This window comes from Cyclopterus lumpus, chromosome 21 (assembly GCF_009769545.1).
Source record: "Cyclopterus lumpus isolate fCycLum1 chromosome 21, fCycLum1.pri, whole genome shotgun sequence".
Classification (NCBI taxonomy): domain Eukaryota; kingdom Metazoa; phylum Chordata; class Actinopteri; order Perciformes; family Cyclopteridae; genus Cyclopterus; species Cyclopterus lumpus.
This window is the reverse complement of record NC_046986.1, coordinates 3,944,065-3,962,344: the sequence shown is the minus strand read 5'-3', so window position 1 is coordinate 3,962,344 and position 18,280 is coordinate 3,944,065. Positions and strand designations below refer to the sequence as shown.

Genomic DNA, 18,280 nt, shown 5'->3' with positions numbered 1-18,280 from the left:
AAAGTGTAAATATGAAGGTTACTAGACCAATACTATTATATCTGTTATTAAATTCTCACCAGCATGACAAAGTAAATTTTTCTTTCTAATTTCAGCAACCATGCAGTGTCCCTCTAAAGCAGGGGTGTCAAACTCAAGGCCCACGGGCCGAATCCGGGCCCGTGGGCCTTGAATGGCATGTGATCATCTAAAAAATAAAGTATGCTCCTCTACAGTGTACAGTGAACATATCTCCCACAATGCTTGTCGATTGTGTGACCCGCCGTTTTTCCATATTGGCGTTTAACTAAAGACAAGTGATTAAATTGAAAAAGATCGATAAATAATTGTAAAATGTCCAAGAAAAGTGAGATTGATGCAGAGTGGAAGGCAAATCAAAAAAGATGGGAAAACGAATACATGTTTGTGCAGGAAAGAAACCGGTAAGTCTTCTGTGTTATAAGGCAGTGTCTGTGAGGAAGGAATGCAATTCATGTCAGCTTTTTGACACCAAACACGGAGCCAAGTACGCTAAATCTAGCCTCCAAGAAAAACATGACATTGTCCAAGAACTAAAAGGCAGACTGCAATTGCAGCACAATATATTCACAAAAGCTACAGCCAAAATAGATGCTGCTGTGAAAGCTAGCTTCATTCTGGCTGAAGAAATCGCACACGCCTCCAAGCAGTGCATGGTAAAGGTATGTGAGCAGATGTGCTCCAGACCACATCATATTCTTAGTAGCTCAGTTATTTGTTGTACCAGTTATGTAATTCTCAACTGTGACAAAAAAGCTTTGAACGAAGTTAATGTAATAACGTATTTTCTTTTTTTAAAGAATTACTCGATAAAGTAATGTGGGTTTCTTAACCCTAAATTAAATGGATTTATATTATAATAAGAGAGAAATTTGCTTACATATGTGTTCATTTATATACATGCATGTACAATAGTTTAAAATTTGAATAAACAATAATCAAATGCCAAGACATTTATTTAACTATATGTTTGGGAGCAGCTTATACAGTGTTACAGTTACAAACGGACCTTTGATGCCAACCATATTGCTGATGTGACCCAGGGTGAACATTAGTTGGACACCCCTGCTCTACAGCATGTTGGTCTGAAATGAGCCAGGCTGCAGTATCTTAAGAGTAACAATGAGCTTGATAGCTTTTCTAAACCAGGGGTAAAAAAAGGCATAGATCACAGGGTTAAGACAGGAGTTGAAATAGAACAGACAAATTACAAAGGCAGCAGATGAGGCATTAAGCAAGGTGTCCTGGCCTGTCAGTGAAACACAATAATATGGACAGAGGCACAATAGAAACACAACAATAACAACACCCAGAGTTCTGGCTGCTTTCATTTCAGATTTTTTAGCAGTTACACTCACTGAACACTTGAGAGGGAAAGATGCAATCTGAGAGCGCATGGCACGAGCCTGAGACACAGCCACCACAAAAACTCTCATATACAGAACTATGATAACAGTGACAGGACCAATAAAGGAGAACCAAAGATCTGCAAGTCCAGCAATGTAGTTAATGACAACAACACACTCTCCTAAGCAGGAATTATACCTGCCTGGTTGTTCCAGGTTATCCTTCATCATCAGACTCTGAAGGAAAGCAGAAAATATCCAACACAGACAAACACAGACTTGAACTCTTTTTTGTGTGACTTTGTTGGGATAATGTAGAGGATCACAAATAGCCACATATCGGTCAACTGATATGAGAACCATGGTTTCTATAGAGGCAAAGGTAATAATAAAGTCCACAACAGTATAGAGAACACACATGAGGTCACCAAGAAACCAGCAGCCGTCTATGAGCACAATTTGAAAGAGCATGAGGAAGCCCACGAAGAAATCTGAGACAGCCAGAGAGAGGAGGAGGAGGTTGGTGGGTGTGTGGAGCTGCCTGGAGAGATAAGAGAACAACACGCCGATCATTATTGGTAGCTTTAATTGTGATATTAAGAGATGAAAGCAATGACTGAAACACAAAAACATACTTTCCTTTACAGTTGGGTATATGTGATGAAAGAACAGGTTAATGGGATAGAACAAAAACAAATTTAATCTCAGTTCTGTAAATTGTTAAAACATTTGAATACCTGAAGTGCGAGATGGAGATGATGACCAGCAGGTTGAGAGTCACAGTGAGCAGAGAGATGGAGGACAGTAAAATGTAAGTGAGCATTGATAGAGCGTGAGGACGCATGGGCTTCCTGCAGGAGGAGTTGAGGAGTTGTGGAAAGCAAAGTTCGACTTCTTCAAGGGTTTTCATTCTCAGGAAGAGGAGACGAGATGATGCTGAGCTCGTCAGACAACTGATTGATCTCTTTTCGTCCTCCACATCCTTCTTCTTTTACTCTGGTGACAACTTTCTCTTAGTGGGAGTGACTGAACTTCCACCTGACTGTTTCATCTATTTTCATTAGGCTTCCCCCTGTATTTCACCTCCCCCTCTTATTTCCTATTTTTACAAAACAATTACAATTTCCATCATGCTCTGCAACGGAGAACAGCAAGGCACATCACATTGCAGTAAAAGTTGCATTTTTAGCACAGTCATGTCCGGGACCCGAAGAAAGCTTCTCATTACTATTATGCCATGCACTTGGATAAGCTATAGATGTATGAATATTTTTGAAATGCAAGAGGTTTCACAAGTGAATTTTTTTATCTGTCGTTGAACTCAAGCCCTTGCACTTACTCGTACATCTGCCATTCACTTCTCACACATGCTCAGTCATAATGTCCTTGCGGTCATCGTTCAGGGGTGTCAATCATGATATTTGCTGTTTAGATCAGCTGGTGTCCTCTACCCATTAACAAAACTATCATCCTGCCCCTATCTCTTCTAAATATGTTTGTCTCTCTTCCTTTAGTACGTTCATTTTGCTGTCATGCACCCCTCCACCTCCCCATCTCTGCCCAGTCTTCTAGATTCATCTGCCTTATCAGCCACCACCAATGTTTGGACTCTAAGGGGTATTTAGTTTGGTGCTGCTCATGGCAGACGCCCCTCGATTACAAAGTAGACTCTGCCAAGACTTTATAATCACATATCATCTGTTAATAATAAACGATTATATGTTCTTCATTGGACCAGTCTCATGTGATTAAACAGGTTAGTTTTAGACATTTCAGTGACAGCGTGACTCAAGAAACCAAAGTACTTTGCAACAAAAGTGATTGGTTTGGCATAAAATACGTAAGTTACGTAAGAAAATTAATGTAAAATTAAAGCTGCGAGCAGCGATGAACGGGTCCTCGCTCATTTGCGCCAGTCAGGGGTGCCGTCGGCCATACGTTTTACCATTTGTCGCGTAACGCTGATTTTCATTTCGCCAGTAGGTAGCGCTTCGACTGACTGGAACTTGTAACAAGCACAACAAGTTTGGGACAGATTCGAGCAAGTCCAGTTGAGCCAGTAGGGGGCGCTTTGAGAATGTGAACATATACATGCATCATGTGTCTCTAAGTGAAGTGTAGACCACGTTGTGTAAATTACATCTGAATCTGATGCTTTTTAGACTTATTTGTTTTGGCCAGTAAGGGGCGCTTTGAGAATATGAATATATACATGCATCATGTGTCTCTACGTGAAGTATAGACCATGTTGTGTAATTTTCATGTGAATCTGATGCATTTTAGTTTTTTTTGTTTTGGCCAGTACGGTGGGCTTTGAGAATGTGAACAGATACATGCATCATGTGTCTCTACGTGAAGTGTAGACCATGTTGTGTAATGTTCATGTGAATCTGATGCATTTTAGGCTTTTTTGTTTTGGCCAGTACGGTGGGCTTTGAGAATGTGAACAGATACATGCATCATGTGTCTCTACGTGAGGCGTAGACCATGTTGTGCACCCAAGTACAGACATGGAGACGGCGGGGTAGGTGAAGGAATGGACCAGCTGGTGCACGCAGGTAGGAAGGTGAGGTGGCATGAGTGGCAGTGGCATGAGTGGCAGTGGCATGAGTGGCAGTGGCATGAGTGGCAGTGGCATGAGCGGCGGTTTCTGCGCTGCAGAATCCTGTGCACAAGGAACAATGGTTAGTCATAAAGTCAAGAAATAGTAATCACAATCTTTGTCATAGCAGGACAAAGAACGGAGCGGCCGAGAGTCACATCACCACTAAGCTGATAATCTGGCGACGAGTGAGAAGGAAGCCCGGGTATTTCACTAGATGGGTTTGATGAACAAGATTACAGGCAGGTGAGACTTCACTGTTAGCAAGGATCCCCTGCTTACCAGTATCGATCACTGAGTGGGCAATTCCTTCAACGACCTGTGGGCGGGCTCGACACAGCTGTAACCAATTACCGCCAACTCGGGTGTATAACCAGGTTGGGGCATGTAGAGTCAGCTGAAGCGTCAGGGAAGACTCCTCGTATGAAGACTCGGAGGATAAAGACCTAGGAGTCTTTCGTTGGAGTCAAGACTCGGAGGATAAAGACCTAGGAGTCTTTCGTTGGAGTCAAGACTCGGAGGATAAAGACCTAGGAGTCTTTCGTTGGAGTCTTCGGTGGTGGCTGAGGGCGGCTGAGTATAAACATTTCCCTGTGATAATGTGTTTTCTCTTCATACCTGTGTGCACATCTACTCGTAGATATTATAGACCGCGGACTCGGTCACACATGCACCAAAATCCTTCCTCTCTTATTTATCCCACCCGCTCCACACAGACCCAGCGCCTCGTCACAGGGGGCCTCTGGAACTGCCAGTCAGCTAACCGCAAGGCGGACTTCATCTCTGGCTTCGCTATCAAGCAATCGCTGGACTTCCTGGCTCTCACTGAGACTTGGATCACACCAGACAACCCCTGCTGCTCTCTCCTTGGCCTTCTCCTTCAGCCACACACCCAGACCCTCTGGTCGGGGTGGTGGCACAGGTCTACTCATCTCACCCAAATGGAGTTTTGCTCTCTACCCGCTTCCATTTACCCCACTGTCTTTTGAGTTTCATGCAGTGACGGTTACTCATCCGGTTCATCTAACCATTGTCGTTCTCTACCGTCCTCCTGGTTCCTTTGGAGACTTCATGGAAGAACTAGACGTCCTCCTATCAAACTTCCCAGAAAATGTCCCCCCGCTCATCCTTCTGGGTGACTTTAACATCCAGACTGAGAAGTCATCGGACCTGCTACTCTTACTGTCTTTCCTTTCTCAGTCCTTCCCCTCCTACTCACAAAGCTGGCAACCACCTTGACTATATTTTCACCAGAAACTGCTCTACATCTAACCTCACTGTAACTCCACTTCATGTTTCTGACCATTTCTTCATATCTTACACTCTCCCACTCTTTGGAACTAACAACCCTCCCACAACGGATTATGCACCTGTCCGTCGCAACATCCGCACCCTCTCACCCTCCTCTCTGGCCTCTCTGTTCTGTCAGCCCTCCCTTCAACCGATTCCTTCGCACTTATGCAGCCTAACTTCGCCACTGACACTCTTCTCTCTACGCTGTCGTCCTCTCTTGATTCTCTCTGTCCTCTTACGACTCGAAAGGTCCGCAAGTCCTCTCCGGCTCCGTGGCTATCCGAACCGGTGCGCGCCGAGAGAGCCACTATGCGAGCAGCGGAAAGGAAATGGCAAAAATCGAAACACGCCAGCGACCTGCTTGCCTATCAATCTCTTCTCTCCTTCTTCTCTGCGTCCATCTCTGCAGCCAAAAGTCTGTTCTATCAATCCAGAATCGAATCCTCTTTATCTAACCCTAAAAAGCTCTTCTCAATTTTTTCCAACCTCCTTGACCCCCCTGGTCCCCCCCCCTCCCTCCACCCTTCTACCAAGAGCGAGCTATCTTTAACCAAGTCTCATCCTTTCTTCACTGTAACAACCTTCTAGACCCCCACCAGTCTGGATTCAAGACAGGCCACTCAACAGAGACTGCCCTCCTTGCTGTCTCTGAGCAGCTTCACGCTGCTAGAGCAGCCTCTCTCTCCTCTGTCCTAATCCTTCTAGACCTTTCCGCTGCCTTTGACACAGTGAACCACCAGATCCTCATGTCCTCCCTCCAGGACCTGGGTATCTCAGGCACCGCGCTCTCACTCTTCTCATCCTACCTCACCGACCGCTCTTACCGGGTAACCTGGAGAGGATCTGTGTCTGAGCCTTGTCCTCTGACTACTGGGGTCCCTCAGGGTTCAGTCCTTGGTCATCTTCTCTTCTCTCTGTACACCAACTCTCTTGGCTCTGTCATTCGCTCGCATGGCTTCACCTACCACAGCTATGCTGACGACACCCAACTGATCCTCTCGTTTCCCCAATCCGAAACACAGGTAGCAGCACGAATCTCTGCCTGTCTGACCGACATCTCTCAGTGGATGTCCGCTCACCACCTGAAAATTAACCCGGACAAGACTGAACTTCTCCTCCTTCCAGGAAAAGGCTCTCCCACCCACGACCTAACTATTAACTTCAACAACTCAGTCCTGGTTCCGACTCCGACTGCCAGGAACCTCGGTGTGACGCTCGACAGTCTACTCTCCCTAACTGCCAACATTACCGCAATAACACGCTCCTGTAGGTACATGCTGTACAACATCAGGAGAATCCGACCCCTTTTCACTCAGAAGGCGTCACAGGTTCTGGTCCAGGCTCTGGTCATCTCACGGCTGGACTACTGCAACTCCCTCCTGGCAGGTCTACCTGCTAATGCCATTCGACCTCTACAGCTCATCCAGAATGCAACTGCTCGACTGGTCTTCAACCTCCCGAAATGTACCCACACTACTCCGCTCCTCCGCGACCTTCACTGGTTACCGGTGGCCGCCCGCATCCGCTTCAAAACATTGGTACTTGCGTACCGTGCTGCGAACAGATCGGGTCCAGTCTACATCCAGGACATGGTCAAACCTCACACCCCAGCCCGTTCACTTCGCTCGGCTTCTGCCAATCGGCTTGTAGCTCCTTCACTTCGAGCTAAACACTCAACAAAATCACGACTGTTTGCTGTGCTGGCTCCTCATTGGTGGAACGAGCTCCCCATTGACATCAGGACAGCAGAAAGTCTCTACATCTTCCGTCGCAAACTAAAAACACATCTTTTTCGACTATACCTTGAATAGGTAGCACTTAAATGCCGTAGTAGCACTTAAATGTCCCTTACCGATAGCACTTTGTTGTTTAGCACTTTAGTAGCACTTAAATGGCACTTACGGATAGTACTCTGTAGTTTAACGTTATTGAAGAAATTGTACTTGCTTGATTCTTGTTGTTCTGAGTTTGGACTCATGGTTTAATGCACTTATTGTAAGTCGCTTTGGATAAAAGCGTCAGCTAAATGACATGTAATGTAATGTAATGTAATGTAATGTGTTAGAGATCAGCCCAGGTGCCAGGTGGTGGAAGCCACGCCCACACCATGCACACAGAACACAGAGGGGAGTAACAGGGAACAAAGGGAAACACCAGAAAGGGGCGCAATGCCGCGAACTAGCGCTGGAAATCCCTCATCCGTAAGAGCCCCAAATGTACCACAGATATCACTGACGCCATTAGGCCAAGCAGGTGAAGGCATAATCAGAATGACACAGCTTTTCCCAGCTGGAAGATGCAGAGACACTACGTGAGGGACGCTACATTCGCCTCCAATAGCGTAACATGATAAGAGAGGGAGTTTATTTTGAGACCCAAGTATTCTGCGCCAGTTCTACTCGACTCTTTGTCCAGTTTATAGTGAACCCAAGATCCGTGAGATGATTTCTCACTGTAGCGGAATCTCCAACTGCCTGCTCCCGTGAGTGGGAGTATACCAGATAGTTGTCTATGTACGAGAATATCCTGATGCCGCTGTTCCGTGACGGAGACAGAGCGGCCTCCACACACTTGCTGAACACCCTCTGGGCTAATGTCTTGGTACTCGTAGGCTCTGACATTATAAGCAAACCTGAGAAAGTGAAAATAGGCATCTGAGAGATTGATTGTTACAAACCAAATCTCACAGGACGAATGGACCGACAGAGCCCTTTGTGTGTTGACATCCTGAATGTGTATTTGCCTCACCTGAGACTCCAAGGCCCATTACACGCCCACAGCCTTGCACTGCACTGTGTGATAAGCATAGGATGAGATTGTAAATGACACAGATTTCATCCCATAGGGCTGAGTTAGGTGACCCTGAGTCCAGCTGCCCGACCATCTCCGCCTTGTACGCAGATAGCAGAGTCATAGCATTTAGAGAGCACACTGAGTGTGCAGCTTACCGATACATTCCCTGTAAAACGGAGGCAGTAAAGTGCTCAGTTACTAAGCAGATAGATGTTTGAGGAAGCAGAGAGAGATCGGAGGTTTACGTGGAGGTGATAAGCCACTGATGGCTCCACTTATGGGGGTCCAGCCAGACCCAGCTCTCCTATCCTGTCGATTTCCAAGATTGAGTAGCCCTTGGTGGGAAGCCTACTTTTAGAAGAACTTGACCAGTACCTGCCCATTTTTTCCATACAGACAGGCACTTGCTTTGATGGCGGTTGGGCTGGTGGTAGCCTTTTACTGTCATGTGTGGAAAAAAATAAATACATTACACTGTTGGCAAATAACTTGAGACACATAGGCTTGTATTACTTTATTGTTTTAACTTTTGACGCATGCGCAGTAAGGCCCCCTGAGGACAGTGACCCTAGAGTGGAAGCTCCACACAGCAGAAAGCTACAGAAAGGAACAGAGGGTGCCCGAGGGCAAGGACTCAAGGTTAGTTGAGAAGCACCCACTGATAACAGGGAACGAGAAGACAGACAGTGTCTTACTGATACATGTATAGAGCATTTGAATACAGCATTAAGGTAAATCTGCACACTAGCTCGCTTCAGCCTAAACAACAACACATACAGCATGGACCCTAGCGTTAAGGTCCCGTAAGTTCGCGCCGAATATGAGAGCCCAAGGCCGAACTCAGAAGCTAGCGTCCGTTCCCAGCACACAGACTGCCCTTATCCAAACTGGGGCAAAGGAGAAAACAGATAAACAGGAGAATCCCAGCAGGTAGTCAAGGGCAACCCCTCCTGTGAGACTGAATTATACCAGCTCCGATCATGCCCCCACCTTCACCCTCCGACAAACATGCTCACACACTGATAAGAAGAAGCCGGGAAGTGAAGCCAGTGTGAGTGGAAAGTACTCAGTGCTCCTACCGGACAGGCTTGGTATAGACCTTGCCCCGTCTGCATCAGTTTTGACTTTTAATCTAATGGGACCTGATAAGAGGAATCCTATATGCAGCTTCTGCGCACTCTGTTTAAGCGCCTTTTTCCTTGGACACTCAACCCTGTTGGGTGTTCAACGTAGGACCGTGCACGTTTAACTGTACGGGAGCATTAACTCTGCTTTTTATTACTGAATAAATATTGAGAACTAACTTTAGTTCACTGGACTCCGTTTGCTCATTAATTGTTGGGTTGTACTCCACAACACATGCAAGTCTCTTTCTTCTCCTTTAACATCCTGGGCTGTCGGCCATTGTATCCCCAATTTGCGGTCCGTTTGTTGACCTTGTATAAGTCATCCTCCTCGTCCACTATTTCGTCCATGTCGAGGAGGTCACAGTTGGCATCGCCCTCTGCGTCCTCACCGACTGGCTCCACCTCAAGGAGCTCCTCGAAAAGTGGAGGCATCTCTGAGCATTCAGCATCCATCATGTCTGCCCAGCTCAAAGAGGATCGCGGCTGATGGGTGCTGGTTTTGGCTTCTGGCAGGTAAGGGTCCTGCTTATTGGATACCACCACTCTGAGCCTCCTTTCCAGGACCTTCTCAGGTATTGACACACAGTGCAGACATGACTGTGGGTGAGACAGCGATGCCTGAGCGTATTTAGCGCCCATGCAAGCTATGCACATAGGATGGGGGTCTTGATTGGTGATACACCATCATATCTTAAGGAGCTTGTAGTACCATATTGCCCCACTAGAGAGCTGCGCTCACTAAATGCGGGGCTAGAGTCCTAAAAAGTAGGATGGGAGCAAGAGCCTTCAGTTATCAAGCTCCTCTTTTATGGAACCAGCTTCCACTTTCAGTCCGGGAGGCAGACACAATCACCTCATTCAAGGATAGACTTAAGACTTTCCTGTTTGATAGTGCTTATAGTTAGGGCTGAATCAGGTTTGCCCTGGTCGAGCCCCTTGATATGCTGCTATAGGCTTATAGGCTGCTGGGGGATGTTTTAGGATACACTAAGCACCTATCTCATCTTCTCTCTCTCCTTATGGATGAAATTACATCTCTCCATTGCACCTTATTAACTCTGCTTCCACCCCGGAGTCGTTGTGACTTCACGTCTCATAGGGTCCATTGGACCTGGAGGTGTCTGATGCCTGGTGAACCGGCCTCCCGCGTTGGCCCTGCTGATGCGCCTCCTCTCTACCTCCTTCTGTTTCATGGATTGGAGTTCCATTCATACATTGTCATATTCATGTAATGTGTTTATGTAACTTTGTAAATGCTGTTCATTCTGTACACATGACATCTATTGCTTCTGTCCATCCGGGGAGAGGGATCCTCCTCTGTTGCTCTCCTGAAGGTTTCTTCCCTTTTTTCCCTTTCAAATGTTATTTTTGGGGAGTTTTTCCTGATCCGATGTGAGGTCCTGGGACAGGGATGTCGTATGTGTACAGATTGTAAAGCCCTCTGAGGCAAATTTGTAATTTGTGATATTGGGCTATACAAAATAAACTGAATTGAATTGAATGACAATTACACACTCTCCTAAGCAGGAATTATTCCTGTCTGGTTGTTCCAGGTTATTCTTCAGAAAATATCCAACGCAGAACAACACAGACTTGAGAACTCTTTTTTGTGTGACTTTGTAGGGATAATGTAGAGACTCACAAATAGCCACTACATCATGATAACTTCCGCTTCCAGTGCTACTAGAGCAACAGCAGCCAGACGGGGGGAGCATCTCAACGTTGATTGGCCCAAAGTTGAAATATTTCAACTCTGGAGAAAATTTGGCAACGCACCATTCGCATCTATCGCGCCGCCCGGCGAATTTCGCAACCATTCGCGTCTGTTCATTGACTTTGCATGGGATCTACTTGTGCGAAAAAATCACAACACGTTTGGTGTGAACGCCCCATAAGTCTGCGATGCACTGGTGAGCCTCCAGGCTCACATCTTTGAACAGTTCTTGCATAAGGCTAAGCACTGTGTACAGAGCCAACACAGATTTGACTCCGACCTTGGGTTTTTGTTGGGGAGCTCCAAAAACTGTTTGCTAGTTGAAAATCAGGGCTTGAGTCTTGTAGTTTGACATAGGCTGTAGTTGAAACCCTGGTGTCTCACACAGATGCAAAAGTGTGCATTGGTGTCTGAGAAACACTGACCAAGCGTCTCTATTTGACAAATTGGGAAGGAGAACGGGTTTGCTCCCTCAATGCCTGTATATGTGATTCTGCTGTAACTTGGTTTTTCCAATGACTCTCCCTCCCAGCCGAGTCTGGAGGTTCTGTCTGTTCTTTAAGCCTGCCAGCATACTTCCTGTATGGTCCTGTCTGGGCTTCTGGCCCCTTGCTCTATGTCCTGTGCTACTCCACGTATCTGAATCAACACAACCACATCATCTGCAAAGAGCAGAAAAGCAAGGTCAACAAACGGGACACTCTCTTAACCCCAGCTGCAACTTGAGATCCTCTCTATGAAAGTCACGAACAGAATTGGAAAAGAGAGACAACCCGGTTGGCACCCAACACCTACTGAAGACGTGTTGGACTTTTTGACAAGAACACCGTTTGAAAAGTGATTTAAAACATGTTGATTTTTAAGGTCAGGACTAACAGAGCTGAGGGGCAATGACAGCAAAAGCCCACTAAGGGACTTGGGGACAGCCAGCAGAGCCTTGCCTGTGGATCTCAGGCTGTGCTCTGCTCAGAGGGGGCAGCAGTTCAGCAATGTAACTGGGAGCTAAACCGGTAATGGCTTTAAAGGTTCAATACTAAAATGTATTCTAAAACCTACCAGTAACCTGAGAAGGAAGGCTAAAACAGAGGGCTTGAATGATCTTTTCATCTGGTATTAGTTCTATAGGCTCAATTTAACGAAACAAACACCTGGCATAATTATTGCGTAATAATATTGTAACAGTTCAGCTCCACACCTTCTTTCTGTTAATAGTTGTTTTCTTTATATCTGTTTGTCTATTAACTCTCTTGTCATTTCAGACCCGGTCTTTCACACCTGATCATCCTTCATTCCCTTCACCTGGTTCTCACGCCCATCTCACCTGCAACCCATTCCCTCGTTAGTCACTCACTACTTAGGTTCCCTCACTTGCACTTGTCCTCTGCCAGATTGTCTTGTGTTTTGAGACCAAGTTCTCCAGCGTTCCATAGTCTGTGTCCCTGTTTCTGTCTGTTCTGTTCCTGCCGTTACTCCAGTAAAGGATTATTATTTGCTTACTCTGTTTGGTCCATTGTGCTTGGGTCCCTGGTCTTCGATCCGTGACATTACAATCTGGCCAGTCATGGACCCAGCACCCCCTTCTGCAGCAAACCGGTTCGAGAGGATCGAGGATGCCCTCCAGCAGCACGAGGCGCAGATGGTCCGCTTCGCCGTGGAGACACGGCAGTCCACAGCAGCCCAGGAGCTGGCTATGGCGGCGATGACCACCCAGATGCTTCAACTGACAACTGCTCTGACCCAGCTCGTAGCCTCTGCACTGTCTCCTGTCTCTCCGCCTCCTGCCTCTCTGCCGCCTGCTCCAACACACAAGCCTTGTGTGGGAACCCCGGAGCGCTACGCGGGAGAACCCGAGGGCTGCAACCCATTCATTACGAACTGCTCCATTCTGTTCTCTCTGCAGTCCCACACCTTCGCCACAGAGGAGGCTAAGGTGGCCTTCACCATCAACCACCTGACTGGCAGAGCGCGACTTTGGGGTACTGCTGAATGGGAGAGACGTACGCCAGCTTGTTGTTCTTTCCTGCTGTTTTCTGCGGAGCTTCGCAAGGTCCAAGCGGGGGACTAGCGGAACTGCGCCAGGGGGACCGGACAGTTGTGGATTATGCCCTAGAGTTTCGCACAAGGGCACGCCTTAGCCACTGGAACGAGGCAGCCCAGTGTGAGGTGTTTTTGACAGGAATAGCAGATTATATTAAGGATGAACTGATCTCTTTTGATTTGTCTGCCAACTTGGATGGCTTGGTAGAATTGATTTCCTGAGTGGACAGACGCATCCAGGCAAGGCGACAGGAGCGACGCAAGGGGGAGACAGATCGTCGTGTATTCACCCAGCGTCGAACTTCTCCAGCAGCCACCAGCTTCACCTTGGGGTCCCAACCAGGGGAGGTTGAACCCATGGAAGTAGGGCGCACCAGGGCTGTCCTGTGTATTTGCTTACTCTGTTTGGTCCATTGTGCTTGGGTCCCTGATCTTCGATCCGTGACATTACAATCTGGCCATTCATGGACCCAGCACCCCCTTCTGCAGCAAGCCGGTTCGAGAGGATCGAGGATGCACTCCGGCAGCACGAGGCGCAAATGGTCCGCTTTGCCGCGGAGACGCGGCAGTCCACAGCAGCCCAGGAGTGGGCTATGGCGGCGATGACCACCCAAATGCTTCAACTGACAACTGCTCTGACCCAGCTCGTAGCCTCTGCACCGTCTCCTGTCACCCGGGAGGAGCGGGAGCGTCGTCGCCAGGGAGGTCTTTGCCTGTACTGCGGCCGGGCTGGCCACTTCATATCCCGATGTCCAGTAAAAGGCGTGGCTCACCCGTAGCAGGGGAGATACTGGTGAGCCGAACCACAAGACTCTCTCCTCATCAGAGACCCCTTTTCCACGCTCAGCTGCTGCTCGCGAACGGATCACAGACCCTCGCTACATTCATTGACTCTGGCGCTGACGACAGCTTCATTGATGAGGACCTAGTCCGTCAGCTGGGTATTGAGCAGGTACAGCTGCCTTGTTCTGTTCCAGCCAACGATCTGGACGGCCACCTACTAGGGACAGTGACTCACCAGACCACGCCAGTGCGCATGCTTCTGTCCGGTAACCACTATGAGACCATTAAGTTTCTTATCCTGCGGTCACCCCAGCATCCACTAATCCTGGGGCACCCCTGGCTCCGCCGCCATAACCCTCACATTGACTGGGCCACAGGGGCCATCCTGGGGTGGAGTGCATCCTGTCACCTGATCTGCCTGAAACGGGCTTCTGCACCTCAGCGGCCCGCTTGCCCCAGCTCTGCGTTGGACTTGTCAGGAGTGCCTACGGAATACCATGACTATCGGGAGGTGTTCAGTAAGGTCAGGGCCTCATCTTTGCCTCCACATCGGTCCTACGACTGTGCCATTAACCTGCAACCAGGCACTACCCCACCCAGGGGCCGCCTGTATTCCTTATCTGCACCTGAGAGAGAGGCCATGGAGGCGTACATCGGTTCCTCTCTAGCTGCTGGGATCATCTGTCCCTCTTCTTCACCTGCCGGTGCGGGGTTCTTCTTTGTTGGGAAGGACAAGTCACTTAGGCCTTGCATTGACTACAGGGGCCTCAATGACATCACGATCAAGAACCGCTACCCACTCCCACTCATCTCTTCTGCCTTTGAGTTGCTCCGGGGGGCAACCATCTTTACCAAACTAGACCTGCGTAATGCCTACCACTTGGTCCGTATCCGAGAGGGGGATTAGTGGAAGACAGCTTTTAACACCCCCACTGGGCATAATGAATACCTTGTCATGCCCTTCGGTCTGACCAATGCCCCAGCCGTCTTCCAGGCCCTGGTGAATGATGTGCTGAGACATGTTGAACAAGCAGGTGTTCGTCTACCTAGACGACATTCTTATTTTCTCGAGGTCCCGAGAGGAGCACATTCACCATGTCCAGGCAGTCCTTCAACGTCTCCTGAGGAATTCTCTGTTCATTAAGGCCGAGAAGTGTGAATTCCACGCCTCTTCTGTCTCCTTCCTGGGTTACATCATTGGACAGGGGATTGTGCAGATGGATCCTGCCAAGGTGTCAGCGGTGACGTCCTGGCCCATTCCAGACTCACGTAAGCAGCTACAACGATTCCTGGGGTTCGCCAATTTCTATCGGAGATTTATCTGTGGCTACAGCACCGTGGCTGCCCCACTCACCTCATCCAAGGTGCAGTTCCAGTGGTCACCCTCGGCTGAGGAGGCCTTCCAGACCCTTAAAGCCCGGTTTACCTCTGCACCCTATCCTTTAGGTCCCCGACCCAGAGAGACAGTTTGTTGTTGAGGAGGGCGCCTCCGAGGTAAGGTTGGGGGCCATCCTTTCTCAGCGGGCTGCCAGTGACCAGAAGCTCCACCCATGTGCTATCTTTTCTAGGCGGCTCTCACCTGCTGAGAGGAACTACGATGTTGGTAACTGAGAGCTGCTTGCCGTTAAGCTGGCCCTTGAGGAGTGGGGACACTGGCTGGAGGGGACCAGTCTGCCATTTTTGTGTTGGACGGATCACAAGAACCTTGAATATACGCAGTCCACCAAGAGACTGAACTGTCGGCAAGCCAGATGGTCTCTGTTTTTTACCCGGTTTAACTTTTCCCTCTGTTACAGGCCCGGTACTCATAACGTCAAGCCGGACGCCCTGTCCCGCCAGTTTGTGGACAAGGGGGATTCCACCCCTTGCAATGACAATATCCTTCCTGCCCCCGTCTTGGTTGCCGCTATCACTTGGGAGAGAGGAGAGAGTCAAGGCTGCCCTGGAGTCCCTGTCCCCCTGAACGCCTGTTCGTTCCCCAGACCCTGAGGTCCTCCAGTGGGCCCACAGCTCCAGACTCACTTGCCATCCTGGGAGCCAGCGTACTAGGGATGCTTTGCAGCAGAGGTTCTGGTGGGCGACTCTGGAGAAGGACACCCGGGAATTCGTCAACGCCTGTCCTGTCCGCAACCAGCACAAACCATCCCATCAGGCTCCCGCTGGTTTCCTGCAACTACTGTCGGTGCCCCATAGGCCCTGGTCGCACATCTCCCTGGACTTTGTTACCGGCCTCCCACTGTCCAACAAGCACACCACCATCCTAACAGTTGTCCATCGATTCAGCAAGATGGCCCACTTTGTGCCCAAGCTCCCCTCGGCCAAGGAGACTGCGGAGTTGGTTCTGCTTCATGTCTTCCGGCTTCACGGCCTACCCACGGACATAGTCTCTCTGACCGGGGTCCTCAGTTCACGTCCATATTCCGGAGGGAGTTCTGTACACTAATCGGGGCCACAGCCAGCCTGTCATCTGGATTCCACCCCCAGTCTAACGGCCAGACTGAGCACAAGAACCAGAAGATGGAAACCGCTCTACGGTGTTTGGTCTCCGAGACTCCAGCATCCTGGTCCCAGCAGCTCCTGTGGGTGGAGTATGCCCACAACACCCTGACCAGCTCTGCCACTGATATGTCCCCGTTTCAGTGTGCCTACGGGTTTCAACCCCCATTGTTTTCTGCCCTGGAGAAGGAGGTTTCCTGCCCCTCGGTCCAGGCCTTCGTCCGCCGCTGCCACCGTACCTGGGCCGAGGCCAGGGTTGCACTCCTCAGCTCGGCCAACCGTTATTCCGCAGCAGCCAACCGGCGCCGCTCCAAACCCCCCATCTACCAGGTTGGCCAGAAGGTGTGGCTATCGAGTGTGGCCTTGCGAGTGGAGGCGAAGAAGTTGGCACCCAGGTTCATCAGACCATTCGAGATCCTGAAGGTCATCAAGCCTGCAGCGGTGAGACTCAAACTGCCCCGGACCATGCGGGTCCATCCCTCGTTCCACGTCTCCAGAATAAAGCCAGTTCGGGAGAGTCCACTGGCCCCTGCTGTACAGCCTCCACCGCGGTTCATCGAGGGAGGTCCTACCTACACGGTGCGCCGCCTGCTTCGTTCCCGCCATCGTGGAAGAGGGTTACAATACCTGGTTGACTGGGAGGGATACGGTCCAGAGGAGAGATGCTGGGTCCCGGCCCGACACATCCTGGATGCCCCTCTCATAAGAGAGTTTCACCGCAGCCACCCTGATCAGCCCGCTAAGGGCTCTGGGCCCAAGGGGGCTACCGAGCCAGACGCTGTTTCCTCTCTCCCATTAGCAGCAGCAGACATCGGGGAGGATGAGGAGGAGCCATCTTCTGATCTGGAGAACTCACCCACCGATGAGGAGAGGGCGGAGATGTCTGAGGAGTATTAGTCCTCCCCCAGATCCCCTCTGCCCACCCGGTGTGGCAATTGTTTTGGGACGTCCCTTACAGGGGGGATTCAGTAACAGTTCAGCTCCACACCTTCTTTCTGTTAATAGTTGTTTTCATTAGATCTGTTTGTCTATTAACTCTCTTGTCATTTCAGACCCGTTCTTTCACACCTGATCATCCTTCATTCCCTTCACCTGGTTCTCACGCCCATCTCACCTGCAACCCATTCCCTCGTTAGTCACTCACTACTTGGGTTCCCTCACTTGCACTTGTCCTCTGCCAGATTGTCTTGTGTTTTGAGACCAAGTTCTCCAGCGTTCCATAGTCTGTTCTGTTCCTGCCGTTACTCCAGTAAAGGATTATTATTTGCTTACTCTGTTTGGTCCATTGTGCTTGGGTCCCTGGTCTTTGATTCGTGACAAATAAAGTGTCATTGTCTGGATATTTCATTGAAAACAAGCATTTTGTTGAATAAAAAACAAGCATGTTCATACATTGGTTGAGATATATTTCTGTGATTCTGTGAAATTCAAGCACAACGATGAAATAGGAGTTTTAGTAAATTATTTGTATACACATTGTAAAGAAAGACAAGTGACAGAGAAAGCAACACGCAGTGAATATTATAACTGTATTTTCAAATTAAAGTTTGGATCATACATTACAACATTTAACTTAATTATCATGTATTATAGCATGACATCATTTTTATGAATACCCACTGACATGGTTTTAAGACCTTTTCTGCTTTTCACACATCTTAAATGCACATATTTAGATCAGGGGAAAATCATCCAAAGCCCCCTTCCAACCTGATATTTTGGATCTGTGTATATTTCTATGTGTATACAGCGATAAAGAGCTTTGAGCTATCGTGCTTATTGTGTAACCAAGGAAATAAAATACATAAACAGCTTTTCGGTGAGAACCACACTAAATTCATTGAAAATGTGACTGATATTTGTAGAGAGTGTGGACTGTTAAAATGTGTTACGTCAGCTATGGAAGGTTTGGTAGCCTTCTGGTCTGCAGAACAAAGGAGAGCTACAGAGTTATTGTATCTGTGTGTTACAGAGGGAAGGAAAGAGGCTTGGCTGTGTGATAAAGTGTGTTGTATATTATTTCCTCCAATTGACATTTAAATCACATTATAAAGGATGCTAATCTTTTTAT

The 18,280-nt window shown here is 48.5% G+C and overlaps 1 protein-coding gene across 1 annotated transcript; it reads right to left on the bottom strand.

Moving 5' to 3' along the window:
* Positions 1-1,088: 1,088 nt before the first annotated feature.
* Positions 1,089-2,305, bottom strand: LOC117750704 (trace amine-associated receptor 13c-like). Its single transcript, XM_034561990.1, has 2 exons — positions 2,102-2,305; positions 1,089-1,905 (listed from the first exon to the last, which is right to left on the bottom strand). Exons 1-2 carry the CDS (start codon positions 2,272-2,274, stop codon positions 1,089-1,091), a joined length of 990 nt encoding a protein of 329 aa, XP_034417881.1. The 5' UTR covers positions 2,275-2,305.
* Positions 2,306-18,280: the final 15,975 nt, after the last annotated feature.